Source organism: Netta rufina, assembly GCF_964035555.1.
Source record: "Netta rufina genome assembly, chromosome: 2".
In the NCBI taxonomy this organism is placed as follows: domain Eukaryota; kingdom Metazoa; phylum Chordata; class Aves; order Anseriformes; family Anatidae; genus Netta; species Netta rufina.
Genome location: NC_140124.1, coordinates 97,232,340 through 97,257,415, shown reverse-complemented (window position 1 = coordinate 97,257,415; position 25,076 = coordinate 97,232,340). Strand labels below are relative to the sequence as shown.

Genomic DNA, 25,076 nt, shown 5'->3' with positions numbered 1-25,076 from the left:
AGATCTTTTCTTCTGTCTGGCAACACTTCATCAGTAGGTAATTTCCATCAGGTACCTATTCAAGATTAGAAAATATTCTACCGCTTCTGCATCAAGTGCTTTTCATGCCCGTTCCATTTTTAGTCAGTTTTTAATGCATTAAAGACATTGTATTTCTCTGTCCCCTGCCTGTTTTTAATAGATTGTGGAGGTTTTTTTTTGGATGTGTCATATTGAGTCAACAACAATCTATGCAGACATGAAAATATATAGTAACTTATGAGGACTATCAAGTTTGTGAAGGATGATTTTAACCGACCTTTTAAAGACATGTGGTGTTTAAATTAGTTCTCTGAGTAAAAGATCAATTTAGATCAAATTTCCCTACATTTAAAGAGAAAATTGTACTTCCTTCATCTCACCCTATAAAAATATTTTTTTAATGCTCTTTATTTCTTTGCTTTTATAGTCACTGTACTTTCCCAGCATTGGCTACTTCCATTGTTAAATCTCCGCAGTTAACTGTCCATCAGCTCTGATTAAAAGCAGAATGTTTAAGCTGCCTCAGCTGCACGCTGTCTGTTTTACTTAGCTCCCCTGGAGAAGACCGTAAACTACAAACTGCAGCAAACCACAGATCCCACAGACTTGAACCAAGCCAACTACCACCAAACACTGAAACCCTGTGTCTGATTTAAAATTAGATGGGAAACTGAGAGAAGTTTTGGTATTAGTTGAAGTTCTCTAAACTGAGGAGATTTAATGTGATCAGGTACCTAGAACTGATATAGCTGGTTTGAGATGTGACACAAATTTCTCATGCTGCTAACTTGTTGCTGTGTCATGATTTTCTTGGGATTTGTTGATATATTTATTTTTTTTAATCCCAATTCCCACAGTCATAAGACTACCAGAAAATGCTGAACTTCACAGGATTTACACACCAAGGACGTTCACTGTGTTCATCTGCTTGTGGTGTACTGTAAACAAACCTATATACTTTGAATCACTCCCAGTCTTAAAGATCTGTTTATTGAACTACTTTGCTCATGAAAACTGGCAATCATAACATTTAATTTATGCATAATGGGTTTATCACAATAAAATAAAACAAAATAAAATACACGGGGTTCGTGCATCACATTTTTCCAACCCATATTTATGGACTTTCAGTTTTGGAATAGGTGGTTCCGTGATTCAGATCTACATAAAACATCTGAAAATAGAGTCTTCTAACCATCATTCCTAGTTTTATTTGCTATATAATTTTATGGCTCTGTGTCTCTTTTCACTGCCTTTATACTAATAGCCTTGCAATATTTTGGAATACCACTAGGATAGGGTGTCACAACGTAGAGACTGTTATTCTTAGAAAAAGGAAAGATTCAAATATGTCAGTGATGCTGAAGCAGAGTAAAGGAGTGGAAGGTAGAGTTTTAGAAGCATTTTTTCAGTTGATGATAGGATATAGCATAGCTGAAGAATAATGCTTTAAATTAGTGCTTTCATATCTAGCTTCACTATTATAAAAACTTTTTCTTTGGATATTTAAATGCTTGCATTAATTCATATTTACCCGACCCCCTTTTGTTTGTTAGGAGTTGCAACACTACACAATGACACCACCTGATCTAATGCTCCATATCCGTCCCAACACCTGGATACCAAAAGGCCTGTTAAGAATATGCAGCAATAAAAGCTGCCGTTTTCTTCCTATTATGACTTCATGTTGCCTTAGCACAATTTTGTGTGCTAATTTTCTGTAAGTTTTAGTCTTTGAAATATGCAGACATAATTCAATCACAAAAAGATAAGACAATATCCTGCAATGTAACAGACCACAGGCTCCTCAGAGTGATCCTCTTAGGGCTTTGCTCTTTTATCATCACGGTTTGAAAAAAAAATAATTATATAAAAATACAAAGTGTCTCCTGAAGGGCAATAAGGATGTGACAGAAACTTTCGTCTGACGTTTTGTGGACTCAAGGGATTTAAATTAGTTCTATTAATTAAGAATAATTCAAAGATAAAGACATTTATATGAAACTTGGAGAAAAAGGAAAAAAACAGGTTTTAGCTGAATTTCTTTATGCTTTATTTATGCTGAGTTGATTTTCTTTTCAAAAAGAAAGTAATACTTGATGATAAAAAACAAACAAAAACAGAAAACAAAACCAACATTTTCATGGGCAGAATAAAGACAAGATTTGCAATCAAAGGCCTATTAAAACCAGGAAAATAAGTGAACTTGAAGGCAAAAACTGATCAATTATTTTTTTTTGTGTTATATGCTTACGGATGGATTTTTAAATTTTTTGGGGGTTATATGTTCCTTTTTAGCTGATTTAACATACGATGCAACAAATAAAGTTAGTGAGCAGTAGGTAGTAGGAATTATGAGATTTAAAACTGTGAACATTATCAAATTAAAATATATAACTAAATCACCATCCATTTTTATCTGTGTGTATTAATGACAGCTACTGATAATATGCTATCCAGTGCCCCAAATTAAGGGCCTCTAAAGATAGAGTTAAAGCTGTATCACCTTCTAACTAAGTATGGTAACAGACAATAATAGGTGCTGTAGGGGTAAGATTCTGAACAGAAGAGTGCTGCAGTTTAAGAATGGCACCAAGCACCCAATGTTTAGTCATCTGCTTCCAAGTTGGCCCTAAAGGTCACTAAATTCATTCTAAAACCTGTAGACATCGTCAAGATATTTTATGAGCCTGTATGACTCATTAACATGATGGCTGCACTAGAAAATACTAGCAAATGCACAAGAGAAATACTACAAGACTAGAAATCCAGGACTGAACCATAATATGTATCTTTAAGGAGCTAAAAGCTTCCCTAAAACAAGCATCTGAGACATATTAAATGGCTTCTCCTCAAAAGTAACCCGTATTTATAATTTTTGCACTGTTGAGATTAGTTAGTGGGATATGCCAGTCAACCTTGGGCTGTGTCTCTGTTGGTGAATCCCAGCACATGTGAGAGCATTCCCAGACTCCGGAATTTGACTGTTGCTGGCCTGTACCGACTAGCAGTCTCCCAAGCAATTCCCAGGCACAGCTTGGGCGTTAGAGCATCCCACAACCCATTACTGATTTGCATCCAGCCACCCTGCTCTGGAGGCTGAGCGTGTTTGTTTACTGCTCTGCTGGTGAGTCAGCCCATGCCAGTTGGCTCCTGGGCCTGGGAATGTCCTTGGGAACTGTTTAATTTGCTAGAAGAAACGCACACATATCCCTTCCCTGCTCATGCTTCAGGAGGGTAAATACTAAATCTATAAAGTTTCATTCAGCTGGAATCACTCTTGATAGTCAAATCCATAAGTAAAGGTGGGTCTTTTTCTATGTATATTTTTTTTTAACAGGCTGCCTCCCCCTGTTACTTTAATCCCACTGCAACACAGGTGGCACAGCATTAAGCCAAAATCAGAAACAGTTTAAGGTGTAGCCTGCTTTTACTCTGTATCTTGATTAATCCCATGCAGAATGTCTGGAGTTATGTTTCAAGGCAACATACATCAATACACATTATTCTAAGTAATAAGAAATGACTGCCCGCCACCTCAAACACTGTCCTGGAAGTCATGAGACCAAAGTTTTAAATCTTCCAACACAATGCATGTGCAGAGATGAAGCTGCAATAAGGTGACCCAAAGCAGACCACCCAGCAGCTGAATGTGCAGGCAGCCCTAAAGGGATGTAGGTTTTTAGTGCATCTGCAGCTGAAGAGAGACAAAATGGAGGGGCTGGTGCCTCCCATCTCCAGGCTGAATGCTGTAGCCATTAGGCTGTCTTACAGAAGGTACAGTATTACCAAAGGTTACTTGTGCGCATCTCACATCCCTGAGGAAATCCAGCTTCTTACCTCACAGTCTTTCTATAGACATGTAAGTCCAAATCAGAATGAGTTTTCAGACAAACCTATGTGTTGCCAGTGCCTGTTGGATAATGTTAAGTGGCTCCACTTCACATGATTTTGGTAGGATTATCCTAAATCTGTCTAGCCCCTGTATTCTGTGTTTTGGATTCTTGAGGCCCTATCTCACAAAATTTAGCTGCTCCATCATGAAATTATGGACACTGAATCACTATGATAGCTCTGGCTTCCAGATCTCTGCTGGATCTACGTGGCCACGCTACTTGGGGCCAGAGGGGAGCACCCTGTTGACCGTACCGCCTGCACATTGACTCTGACTTTGATTCTTGCCTGGAAGGAGCAAGGTACCTCTCCAAAAAGGAAACCTGAGGCAGACAGCAGGACTGGCTTGCACCTGTGCTCCTGCTCCTCCAGGCCATACAGACACAGCTCGAGCCATTTGGCTCTTTGAATTCAAACACAGATTTCAAAGACAGTAAAATTAATGCCGTAATTCCCCATGCGCAACAGGGGTGTAGCAGAACTTTTCTACCTTACAGGGACTGGGAAGGTGACACGTTCACATTTTGGAGGCACTCAGGCAACACACCATGGGAGCCACACCAAATACGCAGCTAAAAAGATGAAACACACTTGGTGCAGATGGGGCAGAAGGACAGAGGCAGTTAGGGATCATGGGCTCTCAGGACAGACATACATGCCCTAAATCCCGAAAGCTTTATGTACACCAGCTGAGCATGTAGCTCAGGGCAAGGTGCTTGCAGCGCTGCAGCAGAGGAGCGGAGTGGAGCAGGAGCCAGAGAAACAGGCTGGGTGCCAGCTGAGTCCCCCAGTGCCAGGGGAATTCTCAGCTGGGAAAACCTGGCTGCCTTCCAGCCTTGTTCCTCCGCAGATATATATATATATATATATCTGCATGTATGTATAGCAGAACATTTAAGGGAATAATTATCTTCCATATGTCTTCTAGTTTGACTAAGATTTTTATTTCATATCTGGGCTAGGACAGAATAAACCTGCAGCTGCCTGATCTGTGATTACCCTCAGCTTTCACATAAACCAGACTTTTAAGCCATCACATGGACAAAAACCTCTATGTCTGTCTTCTCAGAAAAAATGCAACCTAAATATTCCAACAGCTTAATGGCTGGAGTACCTGTACCTGAGAAGAAATACAGACAGGTGCTCCAAAGTTCTGCAATAACAGAAAATATCTTTTTGCACCTAGCACAGAAGCAGGTGGCTGAAGGTATCCACTTCTAAAAGCAGAAGAGGGAATAGCTAAGTGGATTTCAAGATAAAATTAAATGTTCATTTCTTCCTCTCTGGAAAACAAAACAAAACAAAGCCAACCCATTTTACTAGTTACCAGGTGTTTCTAATTTAATTCATTTCATTAACTTCTTATAACTTGTTCAGCCAGCTCTGCAGACAATTGATTTTTATTACTACGTGCTTCAGTGACTTTCTACATTAGATTTTTCCATTTACTACACGGTTCTACAAATCTCTTCAAATTAATATTCTGTTTTGTTTCTGTCTTTTCAGAGTTTTGATTGTCTTTTCAATCAAGCTTATCATTTATTTAGCACATTCTTCTATAAGGTAAATATAATATACATTACATAACATCAAATATTTACATACAGTGTTGCTGCTTCCAGAGGGTTGATTTTAAAGTTCTCATTATTGTGCTTCTGCTAGTGAAAATTGCTGACAAGCAGAAAAATATCATGACTATGATACTGTAACTATTTGATAGATACCAGACATGTGAAACAACAGTATCTGGAAAGTATTTTCTAATAACACAGCAGCTTCTAACGTTCACATTAACTCAGGATATTATGTGAGGGCACTGAAAGTTGTTAATCACATTGTTTACACCCTTAATTATAGAGGCAGAGTTCACACTGACACCTGCTGTTAAGACTGCCTAACTTTTCTCATTTTAAGACCATTTTCAGGCTTATTGCTAATTTAACTCTAGGGGCTGACCTTTTCTGAGTGTCATCTTGAGATTTAACAAAGAAAAAAAAAACAAAACAACAAAAAAAAAAAACAAAGAAGGAGAATCAGTGTTTCAGATAAAATGTTTTTGTGATTTTCAAGAATGATGTAGGAGGATGACAGCTCGCTTACTTTTTATGGGCTCTCTTTCAATTACTTCATTAAAAAGAAAATCACTTATCTACATCCCTTGAAACAAGAACTCCAGAGCTGGCAGAATTACACTTGTTGAAGTTCCTGAGAAAGGCATCCATAGCTGGCCAAGCTATGAGCACCAGAAAAATCAGGCAATACTCACTGACATAAGTGGAGGGGTATTACAATTTTGTAGCTATCATTTGTGAAGATTCCACTCTGACAAATTGACAAAATTCTGTTCATGTGTCCACAAAAATGGTAACTCATTTTTGTGAAAATGATATTATAATGAATGATATGGTATGATAATGATAATGAAATGATATAATAATGAACGATGATTTTTTTTTGTTTTGTTTATCTGGTAATAAAATAATGATGAAATTCTGTGCAGGTGACCAAGAGCCCAAGAAGATAGATAACTCTCATGAAATATCAGCATGCAGTTTTTCTAACTCTTCCAGAGAGAAGTCAGCATCAGGTTTCTGTGCAGCTGACTGCATAACAAGAAACTTCATCCACATATATGCTATTACAAAATCATTTGTTCCTCTCACAAAAGTCATATTGCCTGATTCATGTTACATAGGGATACATTAAAGCAATAACTCTAAAACTACTTTTGTAAAAGTTTTTTGTTTTAAATTACTGACATCCCTAAAAAACGTTACTGTGGAGTGCTCATCTGCTAAGATATATACATGATTTTTTTTTAATTATAATGATTTTACGCTTTATTCTCTTCTCATCGCTTCTCAGACAATTTGCAATCAGGAAGCTTGGATTTTAACCCTGAGTTTGCCACTGTTTTTCTGTGTGGCTTTTGAAAATTCACTAAACCCATCTGCCTCTGCCGTCTGCAGTGTCTATAAAATAGATGCGTGCTTATCTGATTTACTAGCAACTTATAGAGCTTTCCACATATACATTGGCAACTACATTTTTGGTCCAGATCAGCAGCTGCTGGATGCAGCAAAGACTGCAATTAGCATCAGTAAAGGGCAATCCTCACTATCTGTCTTTGATGTTACACAGCTTGGCATTAGCGCTTTCCTTCTCCTGTACTGACAACTCACACAGCCCCAAAGTTTTATGGTCATCTGCCACCTAACTAACACTTCATTAAGTAGAACACCTGCAGTGATTTTAACCACATCCCAAGGTAATTTACCCACTAATGATCTGCACCAGACCAGCAGTTATAATCTGATTGGAAGTGGCCTTGTTGCCTCAGTCCTACTGTTTTTTTTTTAAGAATAGATGAAGCATAGAAAATAGATGAATAATTGATTTATTTTTCTTATTTAAATAAGCAAGTGTATTTAAAAAAAGTTTGCTATGATGCTGATTGATGTATTTTTGGGGTGGTATATTCTTCAAATACTGATACATACTATATTTACAGGGAATAATTTATTCAAATAGCTGTCTTCCTAATATTAATAAGAACTCTGTTACAGGTTTTGTTTAGTTTAAGGTGCCAGAAAAGGATCCAAAAGCTTAATGTGAAGTTGGACTCAGAAACAAATAAAAAGATATGTGATTATAACGTGCATTTCAACAAAATAGTTAAAACAAAAGTGGGGGAAAGTGTATGACAGTAGAAATACTTCAGATGTAAACAAGAATATAAAAATAACAGCATGTGATTTATATATATATATATGAAGTCCAGTGTTAGTTGCTTGGTTGTGGCCATGAGTCTAGCAATGCCTCTGGGTGCAGAACTGCTGGCAGCATTCACCTAGTCTTTGGATGCCCTCATGGAGCAATGGGTCCTATTAAGAATCAGAATCATTAATGTTGGAAAAGACCTCCAAGATCACCTGGTCCATCCACCAATATTACCCACTAAACCATGTCCTTAAGCACCACATCCAAATACCATCCAGGTATTCTGCTGAGCATCTTAGTATCTCGTTTCCATTTTTTTTTTTTTAACCTTTTGACTCTTCCTTTGACTCTATTATTTGTAAATAATAATTTAGTTTTATAATAAATAATAATTTAGTTTTTTTCCTGGATCATTTTTCTTTAGCTTGCCTCTTGCCATTGAAATAATCTCATTTGTCTAAATAGTTGAAACTTACCTAAGTCATGCCTCATATGGAAGTTATTCTATACCTCTGGTGTAGAATCATCATTGCTGCCCTTCCTGAACTTTCTCCAAATTCCTGTATTATTTGAGATGGTAGAGAAGGACAAGACCAGAGTCACATGACAGATATGGTGAAACAAGATTTACATGAAGGCAGAGTGACATTCTCTCTTTTGTTCTTCACTCTTCTCCAAATGACTCCTAACCTCTGATTTACTCTTTCAATCACTATTGAGCATCAAGTGATGTTTCTGTGTGACTATCTATCATAATTCTCAACTCCCACTCTAGTCAGCTCAGAGCTCATGTAAGTGAAATTAGGATTTCTTCCCCTTATGTACATCACCGCACAATTATCTACACTGAATTACACCTGTCATTTTACTGCTCAGTCACTATGTTTTACTACCCTGAATAACTTAATATCATCAAGCTTGATTACCTCATTGCTAACATGCTTTTCAGTTATTTATGAGCATGTTTTAACAGTAAAGGTCCTAATATAGATCTTATGGAACCTCAATGGTCATTGCCTTTTGTTGTGAAAACTGACCATTTATTCCTGTCTCCCACCATTTAACCATACAAGAATCTTCCCTTTCATGATGTGGCTCTAAGTTTTCTTACAAGCCTCCAGTAAGACCCTTCCCATATTTTTTTGAAAAACCAAGTAAGCTGTGTCAACCACACAGTTCTCAGCATAACTGTGATATGACTTCATTTCACAAAAGCCAACATGGCTTTTCTCAAAAAGCTATCAAGATACTTAGTAATTCTATTTTTATATTTCCTGCCAATCTGCACAGTTTAGATGCCATGCTTAAAAGCTTTGTAGCCCCCCAGGTCTTTTTTCAAAACTTTTTTTTCAAAACATTTTTTTTTTTTTTTAGATTTTCAACTTCCCTTGGTCCCTAGGTACCAAGGCAAGTTTGTGTGAGAAGAGTCACTGTAATGCCTGAGGAATCCTTCAAAAATTTTGTACTTAAACTCCATTAGAACTTTTTTGTGAACACAACTTAGTCCTGCTGCTGCTTTGCTGTTGCTTGTTTCCTCTATTTGCTCCATATGTTGTCTTCTGTTGTCACCTCCTCTTCACATAGCTCCTCTGAGGAGTCTTTCACAAAGAAGACTTCAGCTTCAGAGCCTCCCCAGTATCCTGCGACACAAATCTTCCAGAGGCCTAATTCCCTTACAAACCTCCATGAAGAGGCCTACCCCTATTGCATGGCCTCCCTGTACTGAGGCAGCGTTCCTGAGGCTAAACTCGACTCCCTGATTTCTGCAGTTTTAGTACCTGGCTGAGGAGAAGATGTTTGTGTTTGTCATGAACGGTGTTTTGTTCTACTGTCTAAACAGCATCTGGATATAAAACAGAGTTCAATAATGTGTCCAAATGTAAGCCTTCTGAAGAAAATACGCCACACATCCTGCACGTGGGGTGAGCAATTTTCCAAACATTGTCTTTATAGTTCAGAAATGATGTGAAGTGTAATTTCTATGAACTGAAACCCTCATTTCACAAAATGCTTTGCAAGAGAAGTCTGTATATGTGAAAGAGAGAATAAAGCCCTGAGACTGTACAGTTTCTCTCACTGTCTGAAATACTAATGTGTCAGAAACAAGTTGATTGTTGCACACAGATGAAATCAAACTCACTGTATACACAAAGACAATGTTGTTTAGAAACTGGGCATTCTTGATGACAAAATGGGTACAGGACTGCATTAGAACAGCTGTGGCTTGGTCATTATTTTTAAAAACTACTACGTATTCCAGGAGCATCTGGATAGCATGAGAAGAGCAGGGAAGTTCATGTTTTTGGAGGCTTTCTAGGATTTTACATTCTCCCAAAAACTTGTGGAAGGGGATTTTTAATAAAGTGAAAAACCAACAGACCGGTATGTCTCTGAATTACACAACATGGCTGAATTCTGTAATTATCAGATTAAAGTCCCAATAAATTAGAAATATGAATGAAGCTGCAGGATATTGAATGAAAATATGCAGCAATTCATGCAAACATTATGAAGAGAGATAGACAAGTGCAGAATGGACAGTAGCACTATAACAGAGCAGTCTCGGAGACAAATCAACATGTAACAGGAAAAACACAGAAACAACAAAAAAAAACATTCCCAAGAAATAATCACCAACAATAAAAGCATAAAAAAGCAATACAGTGCAGAGAAGACAAGCAAAATGAGAGACCATGTAAAATAGTTCGTGGTATATTATGAAGAAAAATAAGATGATGGAGGGGCCTTCTATCTGGTATCATACATTTGTGGCAGAAGAAATTATCGTGCCAAAACTTCTAGGTAAGGAAAAAGAAAAAAAGGAGAGGAAAGAGAAGAGCAGAATGAAGGAGAGAAGAACAAAAGGCAACATAAAATAGAAAGCATAAACCTCAGCCTATCATAAAATATCAAGACAAGGCAGCATACAAACAGGAAATTAAATGCCAAATATGTAGTAAGGCATCAATGAACTTAGTACATTATGAAGACTCTGGTATTGTTACTTGATCATAGAAAGCAAAATTACAACCACAAAAAGATTTGAATTACACAAGACATAAATATAAACCCACAAAGATTATGAAATTAAAATAAATAAATAGATCCACACACAAAGAAAACAAACAGACAAACAACAAACCAAACCAAACCAAAACAAACAAACAAACAAAAAAACCAGAAAACTTAGAGGCTGGAATTTTGGGTGGTACAGACAACACAGAAACTAATGTCACCACAAGAAATCACAAAACTAATGACACTAAATATCTGACAAATGATTTTAAACAGATTCAAAAGCAAAACAGATCAACCCCCCTGCTATCTAAAGCAGATAATACAGTCTGGCATTCTCACAGCAGAGCTGCTGAAAGATTAGGAGGTTGCATTTGAAGAACTGGAACATCTTCCAGGCACTTTACACCCACAAACAGAAAAAAAGCAGCTCAGTCAGTGGAGTACCTGCACCACAAGATATGTATTACATAAATAGTAGACAAATGGAAGCAACAAATGCAACAGAAACAGTACAGCTACTCACAGAGCCTCCGATTGATCAATGTCCTAGTAATAAATGAACATTTAGGAAAGATGCTCAAGTAAATTGTGAAATCCTCGTTCAGTTTCTAAGGTGGAATGAGCCTTAAAAACTCAGTGTAGGACCCAATATTGATAACACTTTTGTAGGGATTTATAGCTGTCAATTAGAACTCCAACATTGATAAGGAACCTAATTTTTAATGTTTAGACAAGCGGTTTGAGTTAGTGCCCAGCTGACAACACATGAAAGTCACATAAACATGACATATCTAAGTTCAGCTGTGTATATTAAAAAGAAGTTACTAGACTCAGTGTACTTACTGTATTAGTGGCCTCAGTCTCAAAATACATTAAAATTTCACATGAAATATACCTCTACTGTCTCAGTACTAGAGTATAACACATCTCAGTATTCTAAAGTATTTTCTCTTAAACTACTGAACTGCACATGCAACTTTAGGGCTGACAATGAGAATTTCATGGATGTTATTCAAGTGGCTAACAGTGTTTCAATTTACTTTTTTTTTTTTTTGGGTAATGAATGTAAACATCAAATTTTACAGAGTATTAATTTGTTATCAAAATATTATTTTCCACTGGCATAGTGCTTTTAGAAGCAAGCTGGCAGGGCTGGAAACCCAAGTCCTTTATCCAAACAACAGCAAACCAAGGCACCCATTCTTTCATGAATGAACAAGGCATCCCAGCAAAGCTGAAAATATTAATGTTTCTTTGGAAGTCAATATATTAACACTGGAAAACTGTTTCTTTAGTGAAACTCTTTACACAAAACATATACTGCAGTTCTTGCAGTGTATAATTTCAACAATTATATACATGCCAAGTATACACCAGGTCTATTCTAGTTCATGTTATTATATTAATATGAGAGAAGGCTGCTGCTTTTATTGGCATTTCTACATTACTGCAGGTTTTAGTTCAGGTTATGCCCTATAAGCCTAGAATTGCTCTCATGCTGGAGTGAAAACTTATCAATGGTGAGTACTGTAGTTTAATACAGAGAGGAATTTTCTGTGATCTTAAAAAAAAATTGCTTGAAACATAATCTGACAAATAGAAGTAATGCATTCAAATGGACCAAACCCAAACTGAAGTTGGGCAGCATGCAAATTTTAGTCCAAACAGTTCAAGTGTGGCAAAGCTATAAGCAACTGGAGATAGTGTCTCACAACCGTAAGGATCTGACTACTGTAACAGTAAACAGCACCCTACTTTGTAAGTAGGATTACTGAGATGGTTTGCCAGATTTCATGAGTTTGCCTTAAAATTTAGTAGTACATTTACTAGGAAAATCTAGAATTCAACTTGTTCTGTGGCCCTGTGTCAACCTCACTCTGTAGCTATATTCTTCATCTGTAGACAAAAAGCAAGCATGACTTTTAATTTTGCATATTATAAGGGCTGACACTGTAGCTGCTTTTCTTCCCATAAATCAGTGATACCAGATAAAACTCACAATGGAAAGAGTTAAAGGCCAGCCATCTGACTAGCACTCTCCCTGTATTACATTACAGATTCCCCCTGGGGAACAGACCCATGTTTCCTTTGCATGGAAAGCCGAGCATGACTAATGGTCTGCTAGGCTCTCACCTGAAAAAGCACAAGGTTGTAATACCGTGGCACACCCAAAACCTGAAAAGTTCACTGCATAGCACCTCCGTAATAATGCAAGAGACACTGAAGAGAAACTGTAGTAGGTTATTTTATTATTCACAAACTGTAACAAATTTTAAATATGTTGAAATATCACAATTTCTGCAAATACAGACAACAAAAAGAAGAGCAACAGCTTTAGCTATGCATTAAGTGACTTTCTTCCAGGAATTGCAAAGTTCAAGTGAAAAATATGTCTATCATATAGACAAAGAAGGGTAGTCACAGAGATTAAACAGCTTCAATAATCTGAAAGTGGTTGTAAAGTTAAAGACAATGCTTACGGTATGGTATTGCTTTTTGCAATGGTATGATTTACCATTGTATTTCCTTGTAAACAAGGAGTTACTTTCATGTGCTATTCAACACTTATTCCATTCTCTTCATTCAAAAGTGGAGATCTGAAGCAAAATCTGATGTCTTTTCAACTTTTAGACAGAGCTAGTTTTGTAGAGAATGAGAGTGATGCAGCAGTGTTAGAACACTAATACACACTGACAAAGTACTACATAAATTTGGAACAGACACACAGACTTTTGCAGTACAGGATTAACATGATTGTATGTTCTACTGCTGAACACTGAAGGAAATGCTGGAACTGTAATACTGAAAAGCCAAAATAGGAACTAAAGCTGCTTTTTGTGTTAGACTTGGAAAAACTATATACTCCTTATTTTCTTGTATACATCAGTTCAAAACTGAAACAGAACTCAAGATTCAAAGTTCTTAATCCTAACATGGAGACCTCACCAGAAATACAGATAATCCTGTGGCAGAAACTGAAAGGAATAAAGACTAGTAGTTAGAATAATGAGCCCGTGCAATGACTTAAGATACAGATTCAGTTGGGTCTCTTTGTTTCAGAGTCCTGTCCCTAGGGTCCAACTGAAATCTTGTGAGCAGATGTCACTTTATCTCACAGAATTGAAGGTTGTAGTTTGCTGCCGAAAAGACAGGCGTAACAACTTCCAGCACAGAACTAGCCTGTAGCCACCAGAGGCCACTGCTGTTCTTCGTCTTTTCTCTCCGTGGAGCTGTGCTCTTAGCAAGCAGCCAGCTCACAGGAGCCCCAGGCAAGGGTCACAGCAGTTTCACTCCTCCTTTCCCATATTTATGCACCGATGCTGCGTTTCTGTAGAGAAAATTAAACACGGTTCATTTTTTTAACTGGCAGATAGAAGAAGAAATTATCTAAATATGCTTGCCCGACCTTAGCCTTCAGGAAGAAATGAGACCTTGCATTCCAGAAACCTGATTCCATTCCTTTATGTGATTAAATTTGGTAGCTGAGGGCAAGGTTTTAGGTGTAATTTAATTAGATATATACATGAAAAGCATTTAACTCGGCACCCATGAAAAAAACAGCTCCCGACGTTTCCAAATAGAAGATGATAAATGAGTTAAGGTGTTATCAATATTAAGTGATGAGAAAGACATTACATAGTGTTTAGCTGGTATAGTTTACAGGTATCCATGCCTAGCCTGCACTATAGTTTTGATTATAGTTTTGATCAGGGATCTACAGCACTCATTTAATGCTATTTCTGAAGAAAGTGACATAAAAGAAGTAAGTAATGAAGATAGGGCCATCAAATTTGAGCGATTAAGTAGCTCTGTGTAATACTAAACGCGTTTTAGGAGAGGCTACTGAAAGACTATAGTTTGAAATGAAGTGCCCATACGGGGTCGGGGGAGGAAAAGAGAGATAGGCAAACAACGAGAACTGCGGATCTTAACACATGAACAACTAAACAGGAGCCACATGGCTCGGGGGAAAAGCGAGTTTTGGGTAGACTTTTGCGGAAAAGACTTGAGGAGTATTAAAATAAATAGGAATTTCAGCACTGCGCATGCGCGGTTTCCCCTCCGCACCTCACTCCCCCCCCCCATACACACAGGGAGAGCACTCAGCGCGCATGCGCCGCGCTCCCCGGAGCTCCCTTTCCCTTCGCTCCCCGCCCCGCACCGCCCTCCCTCCGCCAACGGCCGCGTCGCGCGCGTGCGTGCGTGTGTGCGTGCGCGCCGGGGGGGGAGGGGGCGGGAGGAGGAGGAGGAGGAGGAGGGGGCAGCCATGCCGAGGGGGCGGCCTCCGGGGCCCGGCGGGGAGAGCGGCAAGGCCGGCAGCGAGGCAGGTAAACGGCGCGGCCGGGGCCGGGGCCGGGGCCTCGGCGGGGGAAGGAAGGAGGGAAAGAAGGAAAGGGAAGCTCCGCGGGGAGCGAATATAGTCCCCGGATATGGGGGGGAGGGAGCAGGGAGCAGGGCCCGGCCCTGAGCGGCGGCGGCGGCGCCGGGCACCGAGCGGGGAGGGACCGGGGGCTGAGGGAAGGGCTGGGGGGGGAAGGACCGGGGAAGGGCTGAGGGAAGGGAAGGGAAGGGAAGGAGCGAGGGCCCGGCCGGCCGCCTCGTCTACCCCTTCCCTCCCCCCCCCCCCCCCCCCCGAGTTACCTCAGGGAGCGAGGCGGCTGAAACTTCCAACGCTTTCCTTCCTATTTATTTATTTATTTACTTATTTATTTATTTTTATTATTATTGTCCCACCCAGGGTTTTAAAAATGCTGTTTTGTGGGTGGGTAGGGACACAGCGCCTGCCCGCTCGCAGGGAGCTCCCGGTGCGTCCCGCACCGCCTCTTTTTTGTTCTTGTGCCTCGTTTTCTTTCTATTTATTTATTTATTTTTACTATTATTTTTGTCGCTGTGAAAATCTGAAAAATAACTCCCCGGGCGGGATTTGCCTGTGGTGGGCTGGGGGCTTTGACAGCGGTCTCCTGGCGCTTTGGTGGGTCTTTTGTGTAGTTCGGCCCTGCTGGTGTGACTGGGGATCCATTAACAGCACCCGAACAAGGCCCGTAAGCTGCGAAAGTGGACGTAGGCACAAAACCCCCTTCAGTGATTTTCTGCACAACCACGTAGGCCTGTTTTCTTCGGATAAGAAGGGGAGAGATTTCATAAAACATAAATACCCTACCATAAATATTTCAGTCACAAAAAGCCGGCTAATTAATATTTGCAGCATACACTTTAAATGTCTGGCTTTCTGAGCGCTCGCAGATGAGCTCTGGCTCTCGAAGAGGAATGTGTAGGTGAGCCTTCTGTCTGGAGTACTTTTTGTAGAATTAAAATGTGCTGGCAAACAAAAATAAAATGTTGCACTGTTACATGACTGATTTTTTTTTTTTTTTTTGAAATGTTTTCTCCTGTATGGAACACCAAAAAGGCCACAGAGTCCTGTCAGAAGATAATATTTTTGTTTCTTGGAGCAGCTGATGTCAGTTTTTTAATGCCAAATATAAAGGACCCAAAGAGCTTTGGCTTGTACAAGTTTTGGAAGTTGAGATTTCTTTATGTTCATTTTGTCTACATCGTCTTTGTAATTCTGTAGTAATTCTTGCAAGGTTATACATGTATGGTGTGCTTGTAAGCCCTGTAATGATGGCATGGGGCTATGAATGGGAAAAGACTGAGACAAGCTGTCCAAGAAGAAGAGCCTGGTGGCTGTATCCATTCTGCTTGTAGTCAGACTTTGATCTTAGATCCGTCCTATATAGAAAATGTACGGCTGAAAGAGATCACTGTGAGCTGATGTCTAATTCAATCGTATCTTGTAGTTTTCATGTTTTTAAAAAAATCAAAATAAACTTTGTAATTTATTAATGAAATTGCTTTATGGGGTAGTTTGTTGATAGCAGTTTAGAATTACAGGGTCTAGGGCTGCTGCAGGGATTCAGAGACTTGTGCAGCCTGCAGTTGTGAGGACTCTGCCCTGCACAGGCAAATATTGTGGGTGCTGGAACCTCTGGCCCTAGAGATCCCAGAAGTCTGGGACAACAGCAAAATTAGTGTGGTCAAGCATCGTGTTTTTTTTTTTTTTTCTACATTACTGCGTGGCTTAATAAAAGTAATGAATGAAGAAGCTCTAGCGGAACAAGACAGCTTGGATCTAGTGAAGCTGTGCTCCCAGGATATTTGTCTCTTTGTCCCATTCAGGTACATGCAGAAAGACCTAGGAAATGGGTTGTGAATCCTATGGGCTTTGAGTTCGGGGGGAAGAATTCAGTTGGAAAATAGCTGTTTGCAAAAAGAGGTAGCATATCTTTTGCTTAGGAGACTGTACATGTCTAGGCTTTGTTCCCTGTCAGTCTGCCCCCCTTCACAAATTCTTATAGCCCTGGCGTGCTCGTCTCTTTCACGGAGGAGTGTTGCTCTCAGTGGTTAGATAATCTATGTATTTATGTATTTATGGCAATACAGCTCTGTTTGGAAGGAAATCAAGGTGAATCAGTAATGCTTTGTTGTGCGGCTTCCTCAGACTTCTTTGACTACCATGTGTGTCAAACACCAGGCATGTTTTTGTCCCATGAAAACTAAAAATGTTAGGTACAAATCTGAACTCTAGGCAGAATTAGTCAAAATATTATCTTGACCTCAGTGGCCGCTATTCTAAAACAACTTTTTTTTTTTTTTTGAATTGGTAATGGTTTCCCAAAAGTATTTTTGATTATTGTTCTTAGTTTTTATTTTTAACTTGATCAAACTTTTCAAATTAATCTCTCCTTTGAGGAAGGTGGGCATAGAATATGATTCTTGGGGAAGCTTCATGAGCTAGTCTGCTGTGATCTGGGATTTTGCTGCACCTTAGTTCCTACTCTGGCTGCTTAGTAGTGGTTGTATGGCAAATCCTAATACAGAGGTTGCAGATCCTAATACAGAGGCAAGACGTTGGCTCTTGTCCTGAAAATTTCAGGATGCGGCCTTGACTCTATATGAAGCAAGAATAATACATTAGAAAAAATGCTTCTCCACAGAGATATTTTTGAAGAAAGAAGAGGACAAGCAGCGCTTCACATGTAATGGGTGTTAGCACGCTAGTAACACCTTCATGTAGGTTCTGGTGACAGCCTCTAACCTGAAAAGAAAGTTATGAAACAGTTACTTGTGTGTGTCCTCAGAGTTTCCAGTGTGGCTGCAGTGTAACTCCCCTTACAGTGTTTGGACTGTCAGATTTGTAGGTTGTGAATTTTCAGCAAGGCACAATATTTTCAGAGTGTACTCAAACAACTCCTAAGCCTGGAGTGCATGTATGTCCTGTACTTAAATACAATGTGGATTTAAACTGGTTATTTTGTGCTTTCACATGGCATAAATGTTAACAAAATTCACAGATGAAGGGGGGTAAAGTTACAAAAAGTTACAAAGTTAAGGACTATAAGGAAAACAGTGTAGCTTCTTTAAGTCTGCTATGCAGAGCTGGCTGTATTTTGTTTACTACCTGTCAGTTCTCTAGCTTGAAGTAGGATGTGAATATATTGAACTAGGGGAACGGTGGTCCTGTGGCTTTACTTTCCAATGTTGTGTGACTGAAGTGAAATGCAACCTTAACATGCCGGTTAATATCAATCCAGAGAAGACTTATGTTTATTACTTTAGTAGTTGTGCGCTAGGATTTTATATGTTGACCTCTGACAAGTACAAGTAAGGCTATGTGAGTGATGTTGTGCAGGCAGGAATGAGGGGTTTGTGGTATTGCCTCTGTGATGTAGGCTAAATCTTTTAAGTATGATAGATAATGGTAATTCCGTGTTAAAACATATAGGAGGGCCACCTGCTCAAATGTTTGCCATAGAAAAGGGGAATCTTCAGGCATTAATAGTGATAATTTTGTTCTGTCATCATGGTGTTATACAGCAACAGTCAGATCTAAGTTTATGCGTGAGGGCTACGTTGGGTTCCTGCTGGAAGAAGAGAGCTTTAGATTACATTGGTGTTCTTTAATTCCACAGTCGTTCCTCACTAGGCTTAAAATAAATCAGTGCCTTTTCCCCAGTAATCTAAGCAGTTAAATAACCCGTGTTTAAGTTCTGGCTGTGTGATAACTTCAGTCCTTGTTCTGTCCGTCTCAAACCTTTCTGTCAATTCCAGGCCCTTGATATTTTGTTCCCTATTGCGGTCACACTCATACCTTCATACCTCATTCATTCCTAAGCATTGTTTCCAAATACATTCAGGTTTTTATTTGAGACCTCTCAGGTCTCTTTCTTTTTGAGTTTTCTTCTGTAAGTGGATTGTGTTCCTTCTCAGAGATGGGGAGGATCACCTAGCAAATTATTTAATTCATTCTTAAATTTTTATTAATGATATTGTACCTAGACATAGGTGAGGGTCAAGGTCCAAATAATACAGAAGCAAACATCTGAAAAGCGGTAGCCTGGTGTTAAATGTGCAACTGTCAAAAAGTGTAATTCCTGTTTCAGAATATTAAGCAATAAATGTAGCAATATTGTACTTGAATGTCTTGTGAAGCTATTAGATTTGGTTAAGGAAATGCCAACTTTCAATTATCTTTAGATTAGGGTGATGGGGGTGGTGGGTTATCTCGTGGGTTCACCCTAGCCACCAAAAACTCACTCACCTCCCTCACTTCACTGCAGAATAGAATTGGAAGAACAAAAGTGTGAGAAAAAAAAAATATGGCTCGAGATACAGTTAGTTTAATAAATCAAGGAAAAAAAAAAAGAGGAAGAAAAAACTGTGCAAAGGCAATCATTCATTGTACCTCATGAACAGACTGATGCTCAGCTACCTTGGAGGGACCACCCGGAGCTTTTTCTGTTGCTGAGTGTGAAGCTGGATGGCAAGGAATATCCCTTTGGTTAATTCCTGGCAAGGAACATCCCATCCCTTTGGTTAAATCCCAGCAGCTGTCCCCTCTCCTCTTGCCCACCCTGGCCTGCTCACTGTTGGGGCAGGGTGAGAAGCGGGCAGCCCTCACACTGTACAAGCAGCAGCCAGCACTAATGGAAGCACTGATGTGTTATCAGCACTGGTTTGTCACCAGTCTAAAATAAAACCTGGCACCGTAAAGGCTGCTATGAAGAAAATTAACTCCAGCCCAGCCAGACCCAGTCCAATATACTTTGCTTCTAAACAGAGAGGATGGAGCCTGTCAGACTTCTGTGCTGCCCGCTGGGCGTCAGTGTGGCCGTGCAACTTCAGGATTCACCTGCGCTCCAGAAAGGAGCACGTCTGGACATCCATCTAACAGAGTGCTTCTGGAAGCTCAGTGTCTGTGCTGGTGCTACTTGAAATTCAAGATTGCGAATTGACCAAAAAATAACAAAAACTATCTATCTATATAATATATATATATATATATATATATATATATATTTTATCTCTATATTTTGGTCTGATGTGTGGGCTGATGTGTTGAGCCTTCTCCTTGCTCCTTCCATGAGAAGTCATGAGGAGTGACTGTACCTGTACTTTTTTTTTTTTTTTTGTTTTAAAAAGTGCTGAGTTAGGTTTAAAGAAATCTGATTCTTTTATGGTTACAGAACTAAGTGTTTAATGATTCATACATCGTTATTCATCATCAAGATTTCTAGCGTAATATGAGAAGACAACAATTTTGCCATCCCCATTCTGTTCCCTTGTTCTACCACTTTTAATATTCAAAATTAGTATACAGATTTCGATAGCCTTGGGTCCTTGTGTCCCTAGGCTTGTCAGCTGCCATGTAGATTCAGTGGCAGGTTTTCCTAGGTGAATTCGGTGAGCGTGAGAGTTGTGTTGGATTGTCCTCTTGGTCTAATGCCAGCAGGCTGCTCAAGATCTACCGGGGCTGTGGTGCACTTGCAGCTGAGTACGCCCATCTGCGCCTTGCACGAAGAATTGCTTACTGGCATGGGGCATGGGGCTGCTTACATTAGGAAGAAATATATGGGAGCTCACTCTCTCTCTCTCTTCCCCCCTTCCACACTGAGATGTTACCAGGCATTTGGAGCAGAGAGCACCTGCTTGCTGCTGACTCAGCCCCCCAAGGTAGATTTTTCAGAAGGCAGCAGCACAGAAATCCAGTGGAGTTGACCCAAAAACCTTGATGGCTGGTATGCTGTGAGGGATCGGGACACTGCAAACAAACTTGAAGGCTGTAAAATTAAGAATCTTTAAAACTAAAGTGGTGTTATCTTTGATACTTTTTAACCTTTGCACTACAAACAAACTGCAAGAATACGGACAAGATCTTTGTTAGTGCATAAGGAACTACCTTATGCTTCTTTAGTTTAATTGTATCAATACATGTCTGTCCCTCAAGCTGTGATGTAATGGGGTTGGTTTAGGTTGCAACTGGACAAGCATTCAAATTGCAACAGAACAAAGCCAGTGCAAAAACCTTTTGCACTGCTTCCATGCAGTTAATATCATTAAATGGCAGTGGTTTAAACTTTGCAGCTGCTCAGTAAGGATTATCATTTGTTGTGGTGTGCAGACATGAAAGAATCACTTGTCTTACAGGGCACTGGTTGGTCTGACGTTCACTTTTTGTTTATGTTTATAAATAAAATAAATAAATAGTTTCTCTCTTGAGTGCATATTTTCATGTGATTTTGTTGGAAGTATATGGTTAATAAGTTGATGTCTAATCTAAATAAAACCTCAAACTTTTATTTTTGTTATTGACTTGAATAGCATTCTGTTATCTTTGTTAAAAGGCAGTAGACTTGTGTTTCCATCTGGACTGAGTATATCTAAGAACAGACAGATTGCTTAATCTGTGTACCCAATATTTACATTTTTCTTAGAGTTTAGCTCTTCCCAGAGCTTAGGCACCACATTGGGTATTATGATAGAGTTGCTAATTGTGACCATCAGAAGCTTTATCATGTGTGTCGGTATTTGTATTCTCTTTGGTAAGCAGGGAATGCCACGAGAGTTTTTAAAATGAGCAAATTGATCAGTGCATTTGAAAGGATAGAAACCATGTCCCATTGCTGACTTCTTTAATTGACTTCATCTCCATGTTTTTGGGTCTTCAAAATACTGGTCTTTAAGATGGGTTCAGTATTTTTCAGTCTTTGGCCTGTTTCATGGCCCAAGCTCATACATTTAAAAGCATTGCTCCTCTAAATTAAGGAATGATAATAACACAACAGGGTTTTATTGCTGATTTCCCCAAAATATGGTAATGTAGGTTATTAGTTTGACTTGCTGCGTGAATGAGGTATCGGTGTAAATAGTGTCCCCCATCTGCTTATTAATTCTTCCAACAAAAAGTTCTGTCAAGCTGTTACTTCATTTTTATATCTGAATGAAGACAGGCCCAAGCTATACTTTGAGTCTTTGATGCCTGTCTGAAAAGTTACAATATATCTCACTTGCTTGTTGCTTTTTTTATTGACAGTGCCTTTTCTGTTCTTCTGTCTTCCCCATTCTAAACACATGACGGTTTTGTCCTTGCTGTTATCTAGTTCCTTGATTTCTGCAGAGATATTATTTTGAATACTTCCCTTATTTCATTCTTAGAAGAATGAAATAAAAAAACCCTTCCTGCATCTTTAATAAAAATGAGCTATGCAGCTCTCAGCAATACCCCAGGTTTGGCTGGCAATAGAGACTAGACTGTACTTTAGTGAGACTGTAAGTGAAAAAAGATTATCGTAATTTCGTCTTTCCCTTAAGCTAGTTCAGACGCAGTGATAGCAAAGAATTGAATTTGTTGTAATTTTAATCTGCGTTAGATCTCAATCCTGCCCTTTGAGTAAAAGTGAAACAATTGCTCTTTCAAAGTTCTTTTGAGTTTTTTAATTGGACTGTTTTTCTGTTCATAAGTAAGAGCAGTTTTCAGCTGATCTTCAATAGTTGAGCCTTTCAAGATTTCTGTATCTAACCTAAATTGATTTGCTGTGCCTTATCTTTCTGGCTTTCAGATGCATTTCTGCAGTAAGAGTCATCTGCCAAGCAGCCTTCTTCAGGCTGGACCAGGCAGTCCAGAGCCCAATCCTGACTCCCCAGCCTTCTTTCTTTTGCTCTTTGGGACACCAGCTATGAAAGATGTGATCAAAAGAATGTAACATTTGGCTTTGCAAAGTGTTACAGAGGTTTGCTTTGAAAGAGGAATGCTTAAGACCTTTCAGACATCATCACTGTATTTTGTAAATGGGAGATGTGTGCTCTCTTCCTGGAGCCTGAGGACAGGAGGGCAGAAAAGCTTTCAGGCAGCTCGGGCCTTGACCAGCATGAGCTGGTCTTGAGAAACTTCTGACGCTTCACTATGGGGTGTGATGTGCTCAGCTGCTGAATTGCCACAGTTTAGGCTCTTTACCTATTCTGTGCTATGAAATATTTTAAGATTATGTGTTTGTTACTCCTTTCAGTGGTGATCATTTCTTTCTTTTTAAACAAAAGCTGGAGCACTTTCTTCCCATATATCAGTACATCAGACAGTATGACTTCGTACACTTTGTTATCACTCAAATTCTGTTGCAAGATACTAATTTTTCACTAACATATAATTCTGCTGAAGTCCTTTTTGTATTCCAGAAGAAAATTGATTGCCAGAAGTTTAATCAGTGTTGTGCTTTTGAAGATATGATACATGTTTTAATAAAAGTGGAGTAACATTTAATAAATGTTACTGATGTGGAAAAATAACTAACAGGTAATCTTATTCAGAGAGTAGTGAGCATGTTGCTTTCTCTATGTTTCAAATTGTAGACAAGTTAGCACCTTTGATTATTTTAGTACTAGTTCAGTTGCTTAAGCATTGTTTTTGTATGTTGTCTGGTCTCTTTGATCTCAGGAGTGAATGTTTAAAGATAATAATCTCCTTGGTTCTTGGAGAAAGTTTAAAGCCTTTTTAAAAGTCATGGATTGGATCATTTTTCAGTTGTCAATTTAAAGTGAGAGGTCAAGCCTTCATGGGGTTGAACAATCACTCCCTTTTTCAGGGAAGAGGAAAGCTCCTTGCATTAAGTTTCTGCGTGGTTCTAGTATTGGAGTAGATTTTTCTTTTTTTTTTAATCGTGTCAGTATTTACAGAAACTCATTTTGTTCCCTTTGTTCTACTTGGGTGTATTTATCACAAAAATGCTAAACTGACAGTGTCTTGTAAGTAACGCTGTGCCTACCAGCTTTTGGCTGTGGCCATTTCAGAGATGGGAAGGATACCTGCTATTAATAGTGTCTAAATATGCTGTGAATTTACTGCAGAGTTTTTTAAATGATGTAGGTTTAAACGGACACGTGTTTAACATTTATGATACTGAAGTTGTCTCTATAACAGAATGATGCATAACTAAACTTTGCAGAGCAAAAGTTAGTGGGGTGACTCGGGTAGTCCAGGAATGAGAAATGTGAGTTTCCAGGATACTGTTTTCAGTTGTGATTTCTCACCCGTGCTAAAACATTTTCTAGAGCTTCCTTAACTACAAGCTTTTTGAGGTTGTGTATGAGAATTATAGTAGGAAGAAAAGGTGGTCAGTGCATAAGGTACCACTTTTTTTTTTTTCCTTTCCCTTATAACTGAGGCATTGAATGATAGAGGACTTTGAAGTAGGTATAGTACTGAGCAGATATACTCTGTTGCTGAATCATTAATTTCTTCAGAGGAAATATAAACAGGATACTGTAAACTCCTAGTTTTGTTTCTGCTTTCTGTGGCTAATTCTTACAAACGCAGATGGAAGTGCTGATGTTTGTAAAGGGCAACATAACTTATTGGATATCTAGATAATTAAATCAACTTCTTTTTGCATCCTGTTGCATTCTGTTGTTGATGCACTTGGAGCTGTGGCAGTGTTTGAAGTAGAATTGTTTTTTTTGTGTTTTTTTTTTTTTTTTCCCTATTTAGTTTCCTCACTCTGCAGCATGAGTCAACAGACCTTTTTTTTTTGTTTTATTAATACAGCTTTGAAGGCTCTTATGTATTTTAACCCTTCCTGCCAGTTTCCTTCATTAAAGTTTTCCTTTATTAATTTATTAGTCATACAGTATGGTCTCAAGTGTAAAATCTGTTTGTCTTGGAACCTATGATTTTTCAATTTCCCTTTTCTATTAAATATTTAAGATAAAGGGAAAATAGTAACAAGACTGACTTCAGTAATCTGAGAGAATATTTAAGCTTTCAACTTGTATATCAAATGTTATATGACTGTGGGCATTCAGAACAAGAAACCTATATAGGGTTAGACTGGGTCTATAAAAAATCATTTTCTCCATTGAATATATGTGTACACAGTTTGACTTGCAGTTTATTGCATCTCTCTCAGCTATTTGAAACATTGGTGTTGGTTTTACAACTGTAAAGATAAAGGTTTCACATTGCCAGAAGTAGAAGAAATAAAAGATTACTAAATCTGTGTTAAAGGACAGAAATCCTGAGTAGTTAGAGGTGCTGACTATTGTATTAAGTACCTTTTTATAAAACAAACAAACAAACAAAAACTACCACC

The 25,076-nt window shown here is 38.8% G+C and overlaps 1 protein-coding gene across 3 annotated transcripts in view; it reads left to right on the top strand.

Annotated features, from left to right (window-relative positions):
* The first annotated feature begins 14,912 nt into the window (after positions 1-14,912).
* ZNF236 (zinc finger protein 236) overlaps positions 14,913-25,076 on the top strand; it is a 68,895-nt gene continuing 58,731 nt past the window's right edge. For all 3 annotated transcript variants that reach the window (XM_084281397.1, XM_084281396.1, XM_084281395.1), the window contains exon 1: positions 14,913-14,981. In XM_084281397.1, coding sequence (XP_084137523.1) covers positions 14,921-14,981 — 61 coding nt within the window. In that variant the 5' untranslated portion in view covers positions 14,913-14,920. The remainder of the gene's footprint in view (positions 14,982-25,076) is intronic.